Here is a 16,753-nt window from a genome sequence, read left to right as displayed (position 1 = left end):
CTGACATTAACACTGGTCTATTACATGGAGAGTTGACAAACATGCAATTGACATGAGTACCTGGTTAACTGCTCAGGTGCACTGTCCAACAGAGAGCACAATCTGATCTTCATACTTCTTATGTTGATTTGAAACATATGTAGACGAATAAATCTTAACTTGAATCAGAAATGGGAGTAACAAGAAGTGTGGATTCCAGTGGATCAACAAGAAGACCACTCTGAACACAAACTCCAGAGGTGAGGGTCCATGTCATGACTCACTAACCAGCTCCCGAGAGCGCGTACTCCTCTTTGATTATGAAGTTGCTAATACTTGTTAAAGCCTAATGAAACTGGTTTACAATAATTGTTTATAAAAATATTACTTAATGGGTTAAAGTGGGTTTAATGAGACTGGATGAAGGGAACTGAGTTTAACTCATTGGAATTGGCAAATGAGGTTGGTGGGCTGAGAATGGCAGAGATGAGGTGACTGGAGGGGGCTATGGTCAGGGAGGATGGGTTTAATGGGGTTTGGATTGGCAAAGATGAACTCAGCAAGAGTGAAGTGAGTAGGTTCAGGGATTTAGCAATGGCAGGTTTGGAGTTGGTGGGATTGAAGTTTGGGAGTATTGACTGGCAGGATTGGGATTGGGACTGAGGTTGATGGATTGTGGAATCAGCCAGACTGAGATACAATGTTGAGGTTGGGCTGTAGTTCAGGGGACAGCTTGGCACAAATTGTTGAAACTTCATTAGCATTCATAACCTTTTTATTTTTGGTTAGAACTAACTGAAGCAATGCTGACCTTTATAGTGAGGGGGATAGAATATAAAAGCAGGGAGGTCTTGCTGCAACTGTACAGGGTACAGGTGAGGCCGCAGCTGGAGTACTGTGTGCAGTTTTGGTCACCACACTTGCGCAAGGATACTTTGGCCTTGGAGGGAGTGCAGAGGAGGTTCAGTAGGCTGATACTGGAGATGAGGGGTTGGACTATGAAGAAACACTAAATAGACTGGGTCTGTACTCGTTGGAGTTTAGAAGGATAAGGGGGGATCTTATAGAGACGTATAAGATAATGAAGGGGATGGATAGGGTAGAGGTGGAGAGATTCTTCCCGCTCAGAAAGGACAGCAGGACACAACCTCAAGATAAGGGGGGGGGGGGGGGGGGGGGTAGCAGTTTAGAACGGAGTTGAGGAGGAACTTCTTCACTCAAAGGGTGGTGAATCTCTGGAATTCTCTGCCCGTTGAAGTAGTGGAGGTTACCTGGCTAAATATATTTAAGTCACGGGTAGATAGGCTTTTGGTAGGCAAGGGGATTAAGGGTTATGGGGAGAAAGCGGGAAAGTGGAACTGAGCCACTTCAGATCAGCCATGATCTTATTGAATGGCGGGGCAGGCTCAAAGGGCTAGATGGCCTACTCCTGCTACTTATCAATGTGGGTGCCCTCATCAATCATGGGTTTAGGAGGGAAATATCCAAATTTCCCATCCCTGATCAATATCCAATGACTATCCATGGACAGAGTGGGAGAGAGGGGACAAAGTCCTTGCGAGCCATTGAAAACATTGCTTCGGCTTGTGAAAGAAATAAGTATTTGTGTGAGGGATCCCAGATGGCTAAGGAGGTATAAGATCCAATGGGAATCAATGAGTAGAATTCATGTTTGGTGTCGTTATTATGGTGACAGTGTGCAAGGAAAACCGGTTACTGGGATTCAGTGGTGGGTGGAGAATTGTCCACTGGGCTTTGACAGTAAGATTGGCTGTTGAACTCTGGTTTAAAGAGGATAATGTAGCATTTGGGTAGGAAGTAGGCAGTAATGATGCCATAAACACTCACAAGACCTGCAAACAGTTGAATAGTGGAGACAAACTTGCCCTTGGCAGTAGTGTAGGCTGGGATGAAGAAGATCCAGGCCATGAGATAGATGAGCATTGCAAAGGTGATGTGTCGGGCCATGTTGTAAGTTTTAGCTGAGCTTTGAGCCATGAATGTTAACAGGAAGCATGCAAGAGCAAGCAAACCATTGTAGGCCAGCAGTAGCCCAAAGCCAGTCATAAAGCCCTCGTCACACTCCATCACTATTGCCATGACAGAAATGTTGTAATTTGCAAAGACAGAGGGAGGGGAGGTGGACTGCCAGACTGCACAGACAGCAATCTGAATGAGTAAGAGTGAACAGACCATCAGATATCTGCCAATATGCCTCATAAAGTCCGGCCACCACTGTGGGCTGCAGCTGATCACTCTGAACAGACCATTCACTTGGAAGGACTTTACCAGCATGGCTGATAGACAGCCTGTCAGACTGATTGAGAAAATGGGCTGCCTGATGGTACAAAGCAACCAGTTTGGCTTCTCCATGAAGCAATAAAAGCTGCAGCAAGAGATGGCCATGGAGGCCAACATCACCAGACACATTGCCCCTCCTGCCAGTTGGACCATGGGTGTCTTCAGATTAATGATGAAAATTCCACTTATTGCCACTATGACAAGGAGACCTATGGCAGTTAGTGAGGCCAACAGGATAGCCAATGTGTCTGTCCACTGCAGGAACTCGATTGTTTTTTTCTGGCATTCAACACTCTTCATTAATGACCATTCATTCTTCAGGCAGGGAAGACACTGGTTGTCTGTGGGAGAAGGAAAGATTGTTGTTATAGCAGAGGGATTTGTGTATCAATCATTTCACTCCTCAATTCAGGACCTTGCCGTTGACTGCTTGCTCCCAAGCTACCTCATTCAGCTGGGAGCGAGACACTGGTCTGGGTAGTCAGGCCGCCTGTGCTGCTCAGTTGCTCTGAGCTGGGAACACTTCTCCAGTCATAAGGTATATCCATGAGTTCATGCTTCCCCTGCAAATTCTGTTCCTTCCTGCTATCAGTGCTGGACAATGAACATCTCCAAGAGATTATACAACCACCACCACCTCCGCCGCCTCCCCCCCCCGCCAAATAATATACAGGGTTCACCGTTAACCATCAACTTAAATAGACCAACATATAAATATTTGACTATAAGTGTACATCAGAGGCTGGGAGTTCAGTGGTAATTGCTCATCTCTTGACTCCCCAAAGCTTGTTCACCATTTAAAAAACACAGGAGCGCAATGGAATATTTTTCACTTACCCTGAATGATTGCAGCTCCAACAATATTTAAGGAGTTCAACATCCAGGACAAAACTTGATCAGCATCTCATACATCATCTTAAACACACACTTCCTCCTCCATCACTGCACAGATGCAGCATCTTACAAGAAGTACTGCATCAACTTCTGAGAGCTCCTTCAAAAGCACCTTCCAAACCCATGATCTCTATCACTTAGAAAAGCGTGGGAAAAACCGCAAGTTCCCTCCAAGTCACATACCATCCCTTATTAACCCGACAATGTTGAAGGACACACTGCGTCTGCTTGCAGGAATCATTCTTAGGGACCAAGGCATAGGCACATCCCCATCCTTGCCCCGTAAAACAAAGCGGATAGCTTGCAGTATCTGAACAAGCTTTTCCTCCCACCTGTTGGACCCCCCTGCACACAGGATCTGCGGAGTTTACAAGTCCCACACATCTCCCTTGTATACCTCTTTCATATTTGCCAATATGCCCCTTACAAGGTGCATCTGATGTACCTACAGTATATAAGTCATGAGGGGTCCACTCAGGGGTGGCTACAAATAGGGCTTCTACCGATTGTGCTAATGGGTAACATACAGTTCGGTTCCCATGTAAATGTATGTGAATCTTATAAAATAGATTATTCTCCAATCCAGTCAAATTTACAGTCGCGACAATGCAAATTAATACAGTTACATACATGATTACATACATATTCGCAACGATCAAATATCGAACCTAACACTATAGAACATAAGAAATAGGAGCAGGAGTAGGCCATCTAGCCCTTTGAGCCTGCCCCGCCATTCAATAAGATCATGGCTGATCTGTCGTGGCTCAGTTCCACATTCCCGCCCTCTCCCCATAACCCTTAATCCCCTCTCTTATCAAAAACCCATCAACCCGCGTCTTAAAAATATTTAGCGAGGTAGCCTCCACCACTTCAACGGGCAGAGAATTCCAGAGATTCACCACCATTTGAGCGAAGAAGTTCCTCCTCAACTCTGTTCTAAACTGCCCCCCCTTTATCTTGAGGCTGTGCCCCCTAGTCCTATTATCCTTTCTGAGCGGGAAGAGTCTCTCCACCTCTATCCTATCCATCCCATTCATCATCTTATACGTCTCAATGAGATCTCCCCTCATTCTTCTAAACTCTAACGAGTACAAACCTAGTTTATTCAGCCTCTCCTCATAGCTCAACCCCCTCAACTCTGGCATCAGCCTAGTAAACCTCCTCTGCACTCCCTCCAAGGCCAAAATATCCTTGCGTAAGTATGGCGCCCAAAACTGCACACAGTACTCCAGCTGCGGCCTCACCAATGCCCTATACAGCCGCAGCAAGACCTCCCTACTTTTATATTCAATCCCACTCGCTATGAAGGCCAGCATCCCATTCGCCTTCCTGATCACCTGCTGCACCTGCAAGCTGGGTTTTTGCGACTCATGCACAAGGACCCCGAGGTCCCTCTGCACCGTCGCCTGCTGCAGTTTTTCGCCACGTAAGTGATAATCCTTCCTACCATTATTCCTACCAAAGTGGACCACCTCGCACTTGCCAACATTAAATTCCATTTGCCATTTCCTGGCCCATTCGCCCAGCCTATCTAGATCCTTCTGTAGACTCTCCACACCCTCCGCACAATTTGCCTGTCCTCCAATCTTGGTGTCATCAGCAAATTTCGACACCCTACACTCGGTTCCCTCCTCCAGATCATCTATATAAATGGTAAATAGCTGAGGCCCCAGCACCGACCCCTGAGGCACTCCACTAGTCACCATCCGCCAATCCGAATAGCACCCATTGACCCCCACTCTCTGCCTCCTATTTGACAACCAATCCTCTATCCACACTAACACCCTACCCCCAACTACTGTCTGTTGACCTGCATGCGTCAGTTGCTCTTGCTTGCAGTCTTTGCCTGTGTTAAGGAAAGCAGTTCTGTTAGTTCACTAGTCCACTCATTCGTTCATTCATGCATTTCTTTGTGAAGTTTCAGCTGTGTCCACTCCTTCAATGTTGCAAGGTCAAAATCGTGGAATTTCCTCCCTTACAGCATTTTGGGTGTATCCAGTCCACATGGGTTGCAGGGGTTCAAGAAGGCAGTTCATTAACAGCTTCTCAAGGGCAATTAGGGATGAGTAATAAACGCTGACTTTGCCAGTGACGTACATTGCATAAATGAATAATGAATTACTAGAACAGACAGTTCCAATGTTTCATTTATCTCTTACATTGAATACAGAACATTTTTTTAAAGTATTCATTCATTGATAATGGACATCACTAGCAAGGCCAGCATTTACTGCGCATATCTAATTGACTTTGAGAATGTGCTGATGAACCACTGCAGTCCATATGGTACAGGGTACACCCACAGTGTTAGAATGAAGTTCCAGGTTTCTGACCCAGCAGGGCTATCACTTGGGCAGTTGATCTATGATTTTGAGTTCATGAGTGGCTGGAAGTGTGGGCAGCTTTTAGTACTCATTGGATGTGAGGTGCAAACTGAGTCTTTGTATCTGGGACACCCTGTTGATGGACACTGGGTGTCTGAGACTCCCTGTTATAGATATTAATTGCCAGTATGTTTCCTGAGTTGAAAGAGAAAATGCCTGGACTCACCATCACTCTGGAATGTTCCTACTGGACAATCTACACACTTGTAGCAGCAGGAATGATATCCTTTCATCACCTTTATCTGCCCGGGTCCACATGAAGTTGAGCAGTTGGAGCCAGGAATCTGACATTAAGAACAAAGGAACTTTAATTTTTAAAGGTAAAAGTGTCTCTTTTGTCGATGAAGTCTGAACAGGACAGGTGAGTTTATTACCAAAGAATTCTGCTTCACTTTCTTGTATACAGAATTCCATATGCCCACTGCTCCTGATTCTTCTGATCCCTGCTGGCTCCCTGTTCTCCAGTATATCACCTTCAAAATCCTTGTCCTGATCTTCAAGTTCCCTCAGTACAAGGAACTGTTCAGCAACTCCATATTGCAGGACACATTCCCTACATATCCATTTTGGATCCATGTGTGTGTCCCTACAATTGTATGTGCATCTAAGTATCCCTTTACCTCAAACATCTAATTGCAACCATAGGTCACCCTTCTAACTCCTCTCCCACTTATTGTTTTCTGTATAGATTCTTGGAATGTTATGTAAAAGACTCAAAGAAACAAAGCAACAGAGAGCATACTTGGGTTCACCAGGAATAGAAAATTATGCAGTTATTATGAGGAGAGATCTGAGGGACTGGGTCTATTCCCACAAGAACAGAGATGGCCAAGGTTTGAGGGTTTTTTTAATGAGTTTTGATGGGAGTGAATTGGAGTCACTATTTCCTGTGTTTGGGGAGTCAGTGATGAGATTCCATCAACTTAAACTTATCACAATGTGCAGAGAGGTTCATAGAAATTTGGAGAGATTTGTTTACACTGAGGATTGGTGCAATTTACAGTGCTACAGGAAATTGTTGAGACAGAGATCATTGAATCTTTTCAGAGAATATTGGGGTGATGGTACTGGGGGGAAAGATGAGTAGAAGACTGTACCTTGTTCTGAAAGTTGTTCCACTTGATCAGGGATGTATTAATCAGAAGCTCCTTGTATTGTGCTCTGTATTCTCCGATCAGTCTGAACTCAGGAACTGGATTCCCACTTTTCCATTGCCAGTTAATAATATCATATCCTGTGGGTGGGTTTCCAGATTTGTCAAAGAAAATGGCTCTGCCGTGGAGAGTGAAGTTAACTTGTGGAATTTCTTTGAGAAGCTAAATGAGAAACCAGGAGTTTTATTTAGTGAGAAAAATGTCCACTTGATAAGAAAATATCTGTACAGTATGTCTGTCTGATAAATATTCACTCTCTAAACTCTCATGAATGTAAACAATCGCAGATTAGCTATTATTGATGAAAATTGTACTCCAGTAAGAGGAGGGGATCTGAATCCAAGTGAGAGCCAGCACCTTCAGGAGGGAAGCTGAACTCCAGTGAGAATCAGCACCTTCAGGAGAGGAGAGAACCTGAACCTTAATGGGAATGAGCACTGTTATGGGTTCATGACCTACTTGGGAGACATAGGCACTTAATCCTCCCTGACACTTCATTAAGTACTGAGGGAGTGCTACATTGATAGCGTTGCGGTCTTTTTGTGCATTCAGATGGATGTTAAAGATCTCACGATACAATTTAGTGAAGAGATGGGGATTTTGTTTTTCCCTTGGCTTGGGTAAGAATTATCCTTCAACCAAAAGCATAAGAAATAAATGTATTGGTAATTAGTGCAGGGTGGCTGACACATTCTCTGAAATAACAATATTCACTATAAATACTATTTAACAATGTATTGAGCAAGTTGTGATATTTTTGTTAGAGATAATGATAAAAGTGTATTTTCGTTCGTCTTCAGCCTGGATCTTGTTTTCTTGAGACCTTATCCCATTGGCGACCCCCTACATAACACTCACCTGCCATGGGTAAACGGTGCTCCTAATGCAAGTTTCTAAATCACAGTGGAGCAGGCGATGGAGTGCGTGGGCAATAGCGTAGACTGCAGAGTAGACATTAAATGATATGCGCGGTAGGTGTCCACCAGCAATCGCAGCAGCTTCGTTGTTAGATTGTTCCTTGCACTCTCCCTCTTCCAGAAGTTTCTCATCACTCCCAAATTTTTGAGATAGTGCAGAGGATACGTAGCACTTAAATCCAGGGATATGACCACTTTTAATGGCCGCTCCTAGAATGGTCCCGATACTTGAGATGTTTGGGGACCTGGCAACTATTTTAGAAGTGATCCAGGCCTCGCTGGCAATCCACACTTTGCCTGTCACATTCTGTTCAAGGATTATCATCATCAATGTCTTGGCATAACTCTCATCAGCGAACACAGCCGTGACATTTACCCGTGAATAGACAATGTTCTTGACGATTGATACCATTTTCCTCTTAAGTCCAGAGCCTGGTAAATTCAAGGGAATGAGTTCCTCAAAGGCAATGCAAATCCCAGTTTTGGAGGTGAGCTTTGAAAAGTATTCGATCCCCCTTCGACCATATATGTCATCTGTCCCGATCACTGCTATCCAGTTCCATTGAAAGGTCTCCACAATGGAGACCATGGCTGCTGCTTGGACTTCATCCTTGGGAACCGTCCGATAAAATGACGGAAAATTCATCCTATTACTGAATAAATTGCTTGAAGCAGCATAACTAATCTGCAACAAAAAAGCCCAACCATATAGATACACATGAAGGTAATGTTTAACGTCAGTAAAAGCAGGAACATGATGCTGGCGTGTAGGTGTTTTTATAGCATAGAATCCCTACAGTGCAGAAGGAGGCCATTCGGCCCATCGTCTGCACTGACCACAATCCCACCTAATCCCTATCACTGTAGCCCCACATATTTACCTGCTTGTCCACCTGACACTAAGTGAGTTCAGCATAGCCAATCAACCTGACCCACACATCTCTGGACTGTAGGAGGAAACAGGAACACCCAGAGGAAACCCAAGCAGACATTGGGAGCATGTGCAAACTCCACATAGACAGTGACCCAGGCCAGGAATTAAACCTGGGTCCCTGGCGCTGAGAGGCAGCAGTGTTAATGACTAAGCTGTCCACAGTTGCTGAGTGACAATATGAAGGATCTAGATTAATATCAGCAGTTGTAATCAGCAACCAAGGACTCTGGGGAGGTAGGAGTTACTGAATGATAGTGTGAGGGAATTGGACTAATGTGAGTAGAAGTACTGCCAGTGGTGCAAATGTTTCAATAATTTCCCCTATGCAGTTCACTAATTTGTCCCAGCCTGTCTCCTTGTTACAAACAGTTTCGTCGTTTTAAAAAAAAAAGCAAAGTTATTGAGAATATTTAAGGAGTTAAGAAATTCCTCCTTCCCAGTTTGCTTCTTTCCCTGAGTGGTGCTGTCTCTCACTGGGGAACAGAGCCACAGCCAATGGTCACACTCCTCAGTTCGCCATGTAATTGTTCTTGGTGCAGGAAGGGAAATGGCAGCAGATTCAATAGTGCCTTCCAAAAGGAAGGTGGGTAAACACTTGAAAATGAAAATGTGCAGAGTTGTGGAGAAAGATAAAGGCAGTGAAACTAACTGGATAACTTTCAAAAAGCTGATAGGCATGATTGGCTTATTTTTATGCTAAACAATTCTGTAATTCTAACATCCTTATACACTTGCCAGCAAAGATTAGAAGATAGTGAATGGCAGCAGACTGATGCCCCTTTCCCTAACACATTATTGAGGCTAATTATAGCCAATTTGTTGTTTCCTCAATTAGGCATAGTTAGGGTAGTACAGCCTGGGATATCCATTATGCTCCCCTCTATGCATCAACATAGCACCGCACCACCTGATATTTTGGAACAGCTGACAGTCACACTAGGGAGAATAACACTCTGGAGTGTTGTGTTTTAAAACAATGTATTGATTCCTGAGAATGAGTGTGACCCTCAAGCTAGTGCCTGGGTTCCTCCATCGTACCTGTGGAATGAGGAGGAAGCTGAAGAGGCGAGCAATCACCCTGGAGAGCTCGGAGCTCGAGGGTCCGAGGACAGCTAGCACTCGAGTGCTATAGTCTGTGTAATTACACTTCAGCTCAAACCTGTTTCCGTCCTTTGGGGCTAAGAAAGAAATAGCTGACTGCATTGCGACCGAGGACTTGAGACAGGTGTCCCGGATGGCGTATCCCAGAGTCACGCCTGGTAGGAGAGTGCTCGAGTTATTGATCTCCTCAATGGCAAACTTCATCGCTTGTCGCCAATGGAAACCATCAAGCTGGAATCTATGTAAAGGAGCAAAGGTCAAGAAGTAACAACTGGCAGAACGATCAGAGCAAGAAGTTCTCCATCAGTAAAGAGGCTTCAATTCACAAGATCACAAACTGCATGTTCTCTTCAATGGGAGAGAGCTTATTGAGTGACAGTGTGAGGGGACTGGATTAATATCAGTAGCAATACAGTCTGACTTGAGGTGAAGGATTACAGTTCCTATTATAAATAACTTGCAGTGGCACAGTAGTTAGCACTGCAGCCTCACAGCGCCAGGGACCCAGGTTCAATTCTGGCCTTGGGTGACTGTGGAGTTTGCACATTCTCGCCATGTCTGTGGCTTTCCTCTGGGTGCTCCAGTTTCTTCCCACATGCCAAAGATGTGCAAGTTAGGCTGATTGGCCATGCTAAATTGCCCCTTATTGTTGAGGGAAAAGCAGGGTAAATACATGGGATTACAGGGATAGGGCGTGGGTGGGATTGTTGTGAAGATATTTTGGGCCAAGTGGTTTCCTTCTGCACAGTAGGAATTTTATGGATTAATAGAGTGGCTAAACATTCTCATTCTGTATAAATAGAATTCTGTATTGGTTTATCAGCTCTACTACCCTATAATTCTTCTGGTTGTGAGGATTAGCAGTATACTCATTCCTGATTTATCAGTGTGGTTCCTGATCAATTGTGACACTTCTACACATGATGTGGAGATGCTGGTGTTGGCATTGTTTACCCCACTTCTACACTCACCAGTAAGGGTCCAATTTACTGGCTGATTTTGCCTCAGTTACCAGAAGGCACTGAAGTTAATTGTAGCCTGTTCTCCATGTAAACTAGATCATCATCCAAAACACTCATACTAACATACATCAAATCCCTTTCACCCATCATCCCTGTATTCACTGACCTTCAGTGGCAGTCAGTCCACCAATACTTTGAACAATACCAACAATTTGAATATTCTCATTGTCATGTTCAAATCTCTCCGTTCTCACTGTTCCCTATCTCTGTAGCCTACAATCCCCTGCTCCAACCCCAAAATCTCTGTGCACTTCCAATTTTCATCTCTTACGCATCCTCAGCTGTCTTCTGTATAAACTGACAACAGTACTTTCAGTTTCCTTGGTTCTAAACTCAATGCCATCCCTAGACTTCTCTTTCTCTCTACCTCTCATTCCTTCCTTTAAGATGTACCTTAAACCTTACCTATTGGATCAACCTTTTGGGTGCCTGACCTGATGTCTTCTCAAGTGACTTAGCGTCAGATTTTGTCTGATAATTACTCCTGAGAAGATTCTTGCGACATTTTACTACATTAAAGGTGCTGCATAAATGCAAATTGTCATTGCACTGATCCTGTAGATTGTTATTGTTCGGGTCATAATCAGATCCACGTCAGGTCTTACTGGGATCCAGTTTAATTACAGACAAACAACATGCCTTACCTTCCACATTCCCTCGATTCAGGCTGTGTTTCGTTGTTCCAGTTTACATCAGTGGAATAAAGGGGAAAGAGCCCTCCAAGTATGTAGTCACCAGCAGCCTGGAACTGTCGGACTGGGTCTATGTGAGGTCCAGACATTGAGCTCTCACACCATCCATTTGGAATGAAACAGAAAACCATCCAAAAATGAAGGTGAATCATATTAAAAAATGGACGAGTTGCTGAAACAAATGAGACAAGTGCACAAGTTCAGCATTCGTGTGCCAATGTTGCCGGCACAGGTCACAGACTTCACTCATACACTATTTGCATCAGAAATCAGCATTACGTACACTGTGGAATCATTAAACAACTGGGTGACAAACTGCACATCTGATTCTTACAGACCCCTGATTATATCATTAAGTTCTTGCAGCCTCTCTATTCAGACATTTACCCATCATTTCCATGCTCAGACCCTATCACGTCTCCCATTAATGTTGGACATGTTATTTGTTCTTTGTGCATTATTTAGGTTGGGGGGGTGGTTGTGGTTTGTTAGTAAGGAGTGCTGTTAGTTTGCAGAAAACTGTAGCCTAAACAGCCCATGATATTTGTTTTCTGACTCTGCCTATTCCCCAACCCAATTGCTCACCCATCTTCCGGACTCCTCTTCCTTCCGATCCTCCATTGAGGGGATCTTACCCAGGAGTTTAATGAAGGTAAGAGTCTCCACCACTCTTCACATGCATGCAAATAACTTGAAAGAAATTTCATGCTGAACCTAAACAACACAGTATCCAGAGTTTTACCTTTCAGGTCCAAGTCACTACTTGAAACAAGCACTGTTTCATTTTACATCCTGCAGGGACTCATGGTTACCAATCCAGCACCATGTTGTCAAGGTACCAGCAATTCTTGGCTCATTAATAACAAAGTTAAACAGTAGCTGGTATGACCATCAACATTCTATCAGCTTCAGTGACTGTACTAGCCTCTCCGAGGCGGTTCACCATACTCTCTGAGGCGGTGGACCAATTTAAGCATAAGCAGGATGGACATTGAGCACATCATGCTCATGTAATTGCCTTGACTGAATTATTACTCAACATCAGCGATATGTTTCACACTAAGAAAAACAAAAAATAATTTATTTGCTTGAATAAAATTTTGTACAACAAAATACTTGAGATACATCACACTACACAGGTGGATTATTTGTAATATGGCAAGGGGCACAGAAGGCCCTCTGTCCCATCCCATCTCCTTCATCTCTGCATCCAAATCTCCCAACATCTACTCGCATTCCCTCCCCCTTCTTTCCCCCTTCTTTCCCCCTTCTAACCCCATCCCCATTTTAGAACCCTCAAATACTCATATAATCTCAACTCCCATTCAATCGCCCATTACCATTCCTCCCTTCTCTCCCCATCCCTTTCTCACAGTGTACAAAATTGAAAACGTACACCACTAAGAACTGGTGATCCAAGTTACTCTTCTGGATTTTGCAGATACCCTTGCATTTAACATGGGTTGTATGCTTGACATTCAGAATCTAATCCTGTGCTTCACCTGGCCTGGGAATGTTTGATAGGACAGTGCAGAGGGAGCTTTACTCTGAATCCAACCCTTGCTGTATCTGTTCTGAGAGTGTTTGACGATAAGAAGTCTCACAATACTTGGTTAAAGTCCCAACAGGTTTATCTGGTAGCAAACGCCACTAGCTATCGGAGCGCTGCTCCTTCGTCAGGTGATCTGTACTTTAACTTAATTTACCTGCAATTACTCAATATCCCTTGATAATCTTAGTTTCATTGTTAGACCAACCTCCATCTTTCCAAACTCATGGAAAACCATCCAGTTTTATTTTTCTTTCTTCGTAGTATAACTTCTTTAGCCCTGGTATCATTCTGGTGAATTTGTGTTTGCATTTCCTCCATGGACAATATAATTTCCTGAGGTTCCGAGCCCATAATGCAACACAATATTCCAGATTAGGTCTGACTAATGCTCTGTAGAACTGAAGCATATCTTTCTCCATTTGAATTCCAATCCTTCCAAACCCACAACCACTACCATTTAGAAGGGCAAGAGCAGCAGATACATGGGAACATCACCACCTGGAAGTTCCCCTCCAAGTTCGTCACCACCCTGACTTGGGAATATGTCACCATTTCTTCATTGTCACTGGGTCAAAATCCTGGAACTTCCTCCCTAACAACACTATGGGTTTACCTACACCACATGAACTGCAGCAGTTCAGGAAGGCAGCTCACCACCACCTTCTCAATGCAATAAATGCTGCCCTAGGCAACATCCTGTAAATGAGTTTAAAAAAAACCCTTGAGATAAAAACAATCATTCTATTAATCTAGGGGCACTTTACTTTGTACAAATTGTGGAAGGAAGGAATCTCATCAATCCCAAAATGCTTCAATGGCTATGAGGTAAAAAGATTCTTTATTTTGAACACCTGTGAGTATCATTGTGGAACCAAGCTGCTTTGTTTGCATATCCTGTCCTGTTTGCATGTGAGCTACTGGGCTGTGTAAATATATTCAGAGACTCCCAGTTTGCAGCTGAAACACCATCTCAGATTAACCCCACCCTGTCCTTTGTTCGACCACATATGACCATTTCAGTTTTGTGGATACTTTGTCACTTTTTAGGTTATTCTAACCCCCAGGGCATATCCCAATCCCTATTTCAGAATGTACTCCACTAACTTCCACTAATGACGCTCTGAAGCTGCTCAGTGAGATGTGCCAAGTCTTTGGAGACTTTCTGGGAAGATACGTAGATGTCAAGAAAGGATAGAACAAGCTCCCTGTGATTCCACCCACCCAAAGTTAAATTCTGCAAGAGCACCATGACTACCTCATAGGACCTAAGGCTTGAAATATTACTTTTGAGATGCAAAGTAGGTGACAAAGAAAACTGGAGGCAAAATAATTCTTATTGAACACTGCTCAATATAATGAATTTCTTGGCTTCTACACTATAATCAGATAGTCACCACAATGTATGCTATACATCGCACAGTACTTAAGGTCTCTAAACCTACAGCTTGCAATAGCTTGGTGTGCAGAACCCCTCCCATGTCACAATATTCTCATTCCACATTCTTGTTGAAGTCTGCAGACTGTAAATGTGAAAATATTCAGTTGTATTGTGCTGTAACAGAACATCTGAGGGTGAAGTAGACACTGTGGATTGTGAAGGAACAGGAAAGTTAGGTGGTGGACGCATGTTTCTTACTTAATGTGAGGTAGTTTGGAATGAAGCAAATCCAGGTGGTGAGATAGAGAGCGTGGAGACACTTATCGATCTGACCAGTCTGTAGGTTTGAGCTGGGGTGTGGATTAGAAAGATACATGTGAAACAGGCCGGTGTCTGTAGGCCACTGCATCCCAATCTTAACCAAAACATCACTTGTGAATCACTCTTACAGAAGAGGACAGGAGTAGCTCCAATATCATCTGTTGTCCTAATCAGAAAGTCACCATCTATGTTCAGGCAGAAGTAGGAAACGGAACCCCCAATCTGCTGCTGCCACAGGGAAATTCCAATTGGCCTTTAGCTGACCTGAATTGACTATCCGCTGCTTGTGGCTATGTAACCCCCTTTCCCACGCTGATCCTACCTCTGGGAAAATGGCTCAGGGGCAGGATAGTGCAAGCAAACTGGCATGTCAGCAGCACAAAACTATGTGCCCACCTGCCTCTGTTCTAACTCCCACTTCAGGCCAGAAATTCTGTCCTTACTGTCTCACCATCAATATTCCTTTTAATATTCAAATATACATTCCATTCTCCATTAGCGTTGCTCACTTCAAATTCATGGTATCTTACTCAAGTGATCATGCTCCATGGATGTGTTTATTATTGAGTTTGAAACGGCTATGCTGAGGGCATAGCCCTGTGTTTTCACAGCTATTTGAAGGTATTGCCTAATAATGCATAGTAAATAGGAGGAAATAGCAATGTAAAATTCAGCACTGATATGGTTTATATTAGATCATTAAGATTCTGCATTAGATGCTACATAAGCAGGAGATGTCAGGTCAGTGCAATTTAAGAAGATCCAAGGGTTCATGTCACAATAATCACTGGTTTGGAAACAACATGTTGACATTATTGCTTTTATGTTGGTAAGGCGTGGTCTTTCTAATTGTGTAAAATGTTATGATCGCCATAAACAACACTCGATCCGGTGAGAATGGAGTGAATGTGGTGTGCCATCGCCATCTACTGGGGCAGTAGCATATCACACAAAGATTGCATGAATATAAGAAGAATATTCATTAACTGGCCACTTAAGGGCCTCAACTGGAAGTGGGATGGGAAGGTTGTCCACAGGATTTCCCGCCATGGATTTAATTGGTGTTGAAGCAGGAATGTGGCAGTTTCCCTGCCACCATCCTTTTGTTTGATTAAATGCCACCCCACCACCAAATTCATTATATTGGAGGGCACAACATTCCACCCAATGTTTCAGGTCTGTTCCTTTCATCAGAACTGGGAAAAGTTAGAAATTAATAAGATTTGAATCAGCAGTAGGGTAGATGGAAAAATAGATGAAATGACATAATCACTCCTGTTGATTTTGTGTCATGAAATCTTTTGTTGTTTACTGTATCTGTGCAGACCCTCTCTGTATTATACCCATGTACTCTTGGAGTTTTATCAGCTTTCTGGGAATAACTGGGATCAGTGCAGAGCAATCAGACATTAAGGCTGGACACTCTCAGGGGTAGGCAGGGAGTTGGTTGATGAACACTCCTGCACAAACCCAGTGTGACAGCAGTTCCAGGGAACAAAGATAAAAAGATAGAAGTGGGAGATGAAAGAAAAGGCAAACTGTGGCACATTTTGCAGACCTGACCAGTGAGATTCTGCAACATTCCTGCTTCAACACCAATTAAATCTGTGGCGGTAAAACCTGTGGACAATCTTCTCATCCCACTTAAGTTCACACACTTATTGCAGCAAGAACAAAGCCCCTTGCTTTTCACCTTTTCTGAGCTGCAGTGTTTGGAACATAGCGATTCAGGAACCTCGGAGAAGTGGGCATGGTAATTAATGCAATATCTTGACTCCAAGAGGGATATATGAGTGGCTCACAGTGTAACTAAGTAAGTTCCAATCTCAGTCAGCACCGATGATTGCCAATGTTGAGAAAAGTGAGTCACTAAGAGGCAATTCGTTTTTCTCTTTTTATGCATTCATGACTGATCCCCAACTTCATTATTCCTATATCCTTTGATTCTGTTAATACTTGACTTGAATAAACTCAACAATTGAGCATTCACAGCTGCCTGAAGTAGACAATTCCAAAGGTTCACAACACTATGGAAGACATTTCTAATTTCAGTGCTAAGTGGCTGACCCCTTATTCTTAGATTGTGACCTCTATTTTCAGTCTTCCCATCATTTATCCTGA

At 43.5% G+C, this 16,753-nt stretch overlaps 1 protein-coding gene across 1 annotated transcript; it reads right to left on the bottom strand.

Moving 5' to 3' along the window:
• Window positions 1-1,382: 1,382 nt before the first annotated feature.
• On the bottom strand, window positions 1,383-11,470 carry LOC145360029 (taste receptor type 1 member 3-like). The gene is made up of 6 exons (XM_080214927.1): window positions 11,334-11,470; window positions 9,605-9,905; window positions 7,574-8,317; window positions 6,659-6,877; window positions 5,728-5,845; window positions 1,383-2,621 (listed from the first exon to the last, which is right to left on the bottom strand). Exons 1-6 carry the CDS (start codon window positions 11,468-11,470, stop codon window positions 1,693-1,695), a joined length of 2,448 nt encoding a protein of 815 aa, XP_080071053.1. The 3' UTR covers window positions 1,383-1,692.
• Window positions 11,471-16,753: the final 5,283 nt, after the last annotated feature.

This window comes from Carcharhinus amblyrhynchos, chromosome 30 (genome assembly GCF_965287045.1).
Source record: "Carcharhinus amblyrhynchos chromosome 30, sCarAmb.v2.hapA, whole genome shotgun sequence".
NCBI lineage: Eukaryota > Metazoa > Chordata > Chondrichthyes > Carcharhiniformes > Carcharhinidae > Carcharhinus > Carcharhinus amblyrhynchos.
The sequence above is the reverse complement of the archived record's forward strand: the minus strand, read 5'-3'. Positions and strand labels throughout refer to the sequence as shown.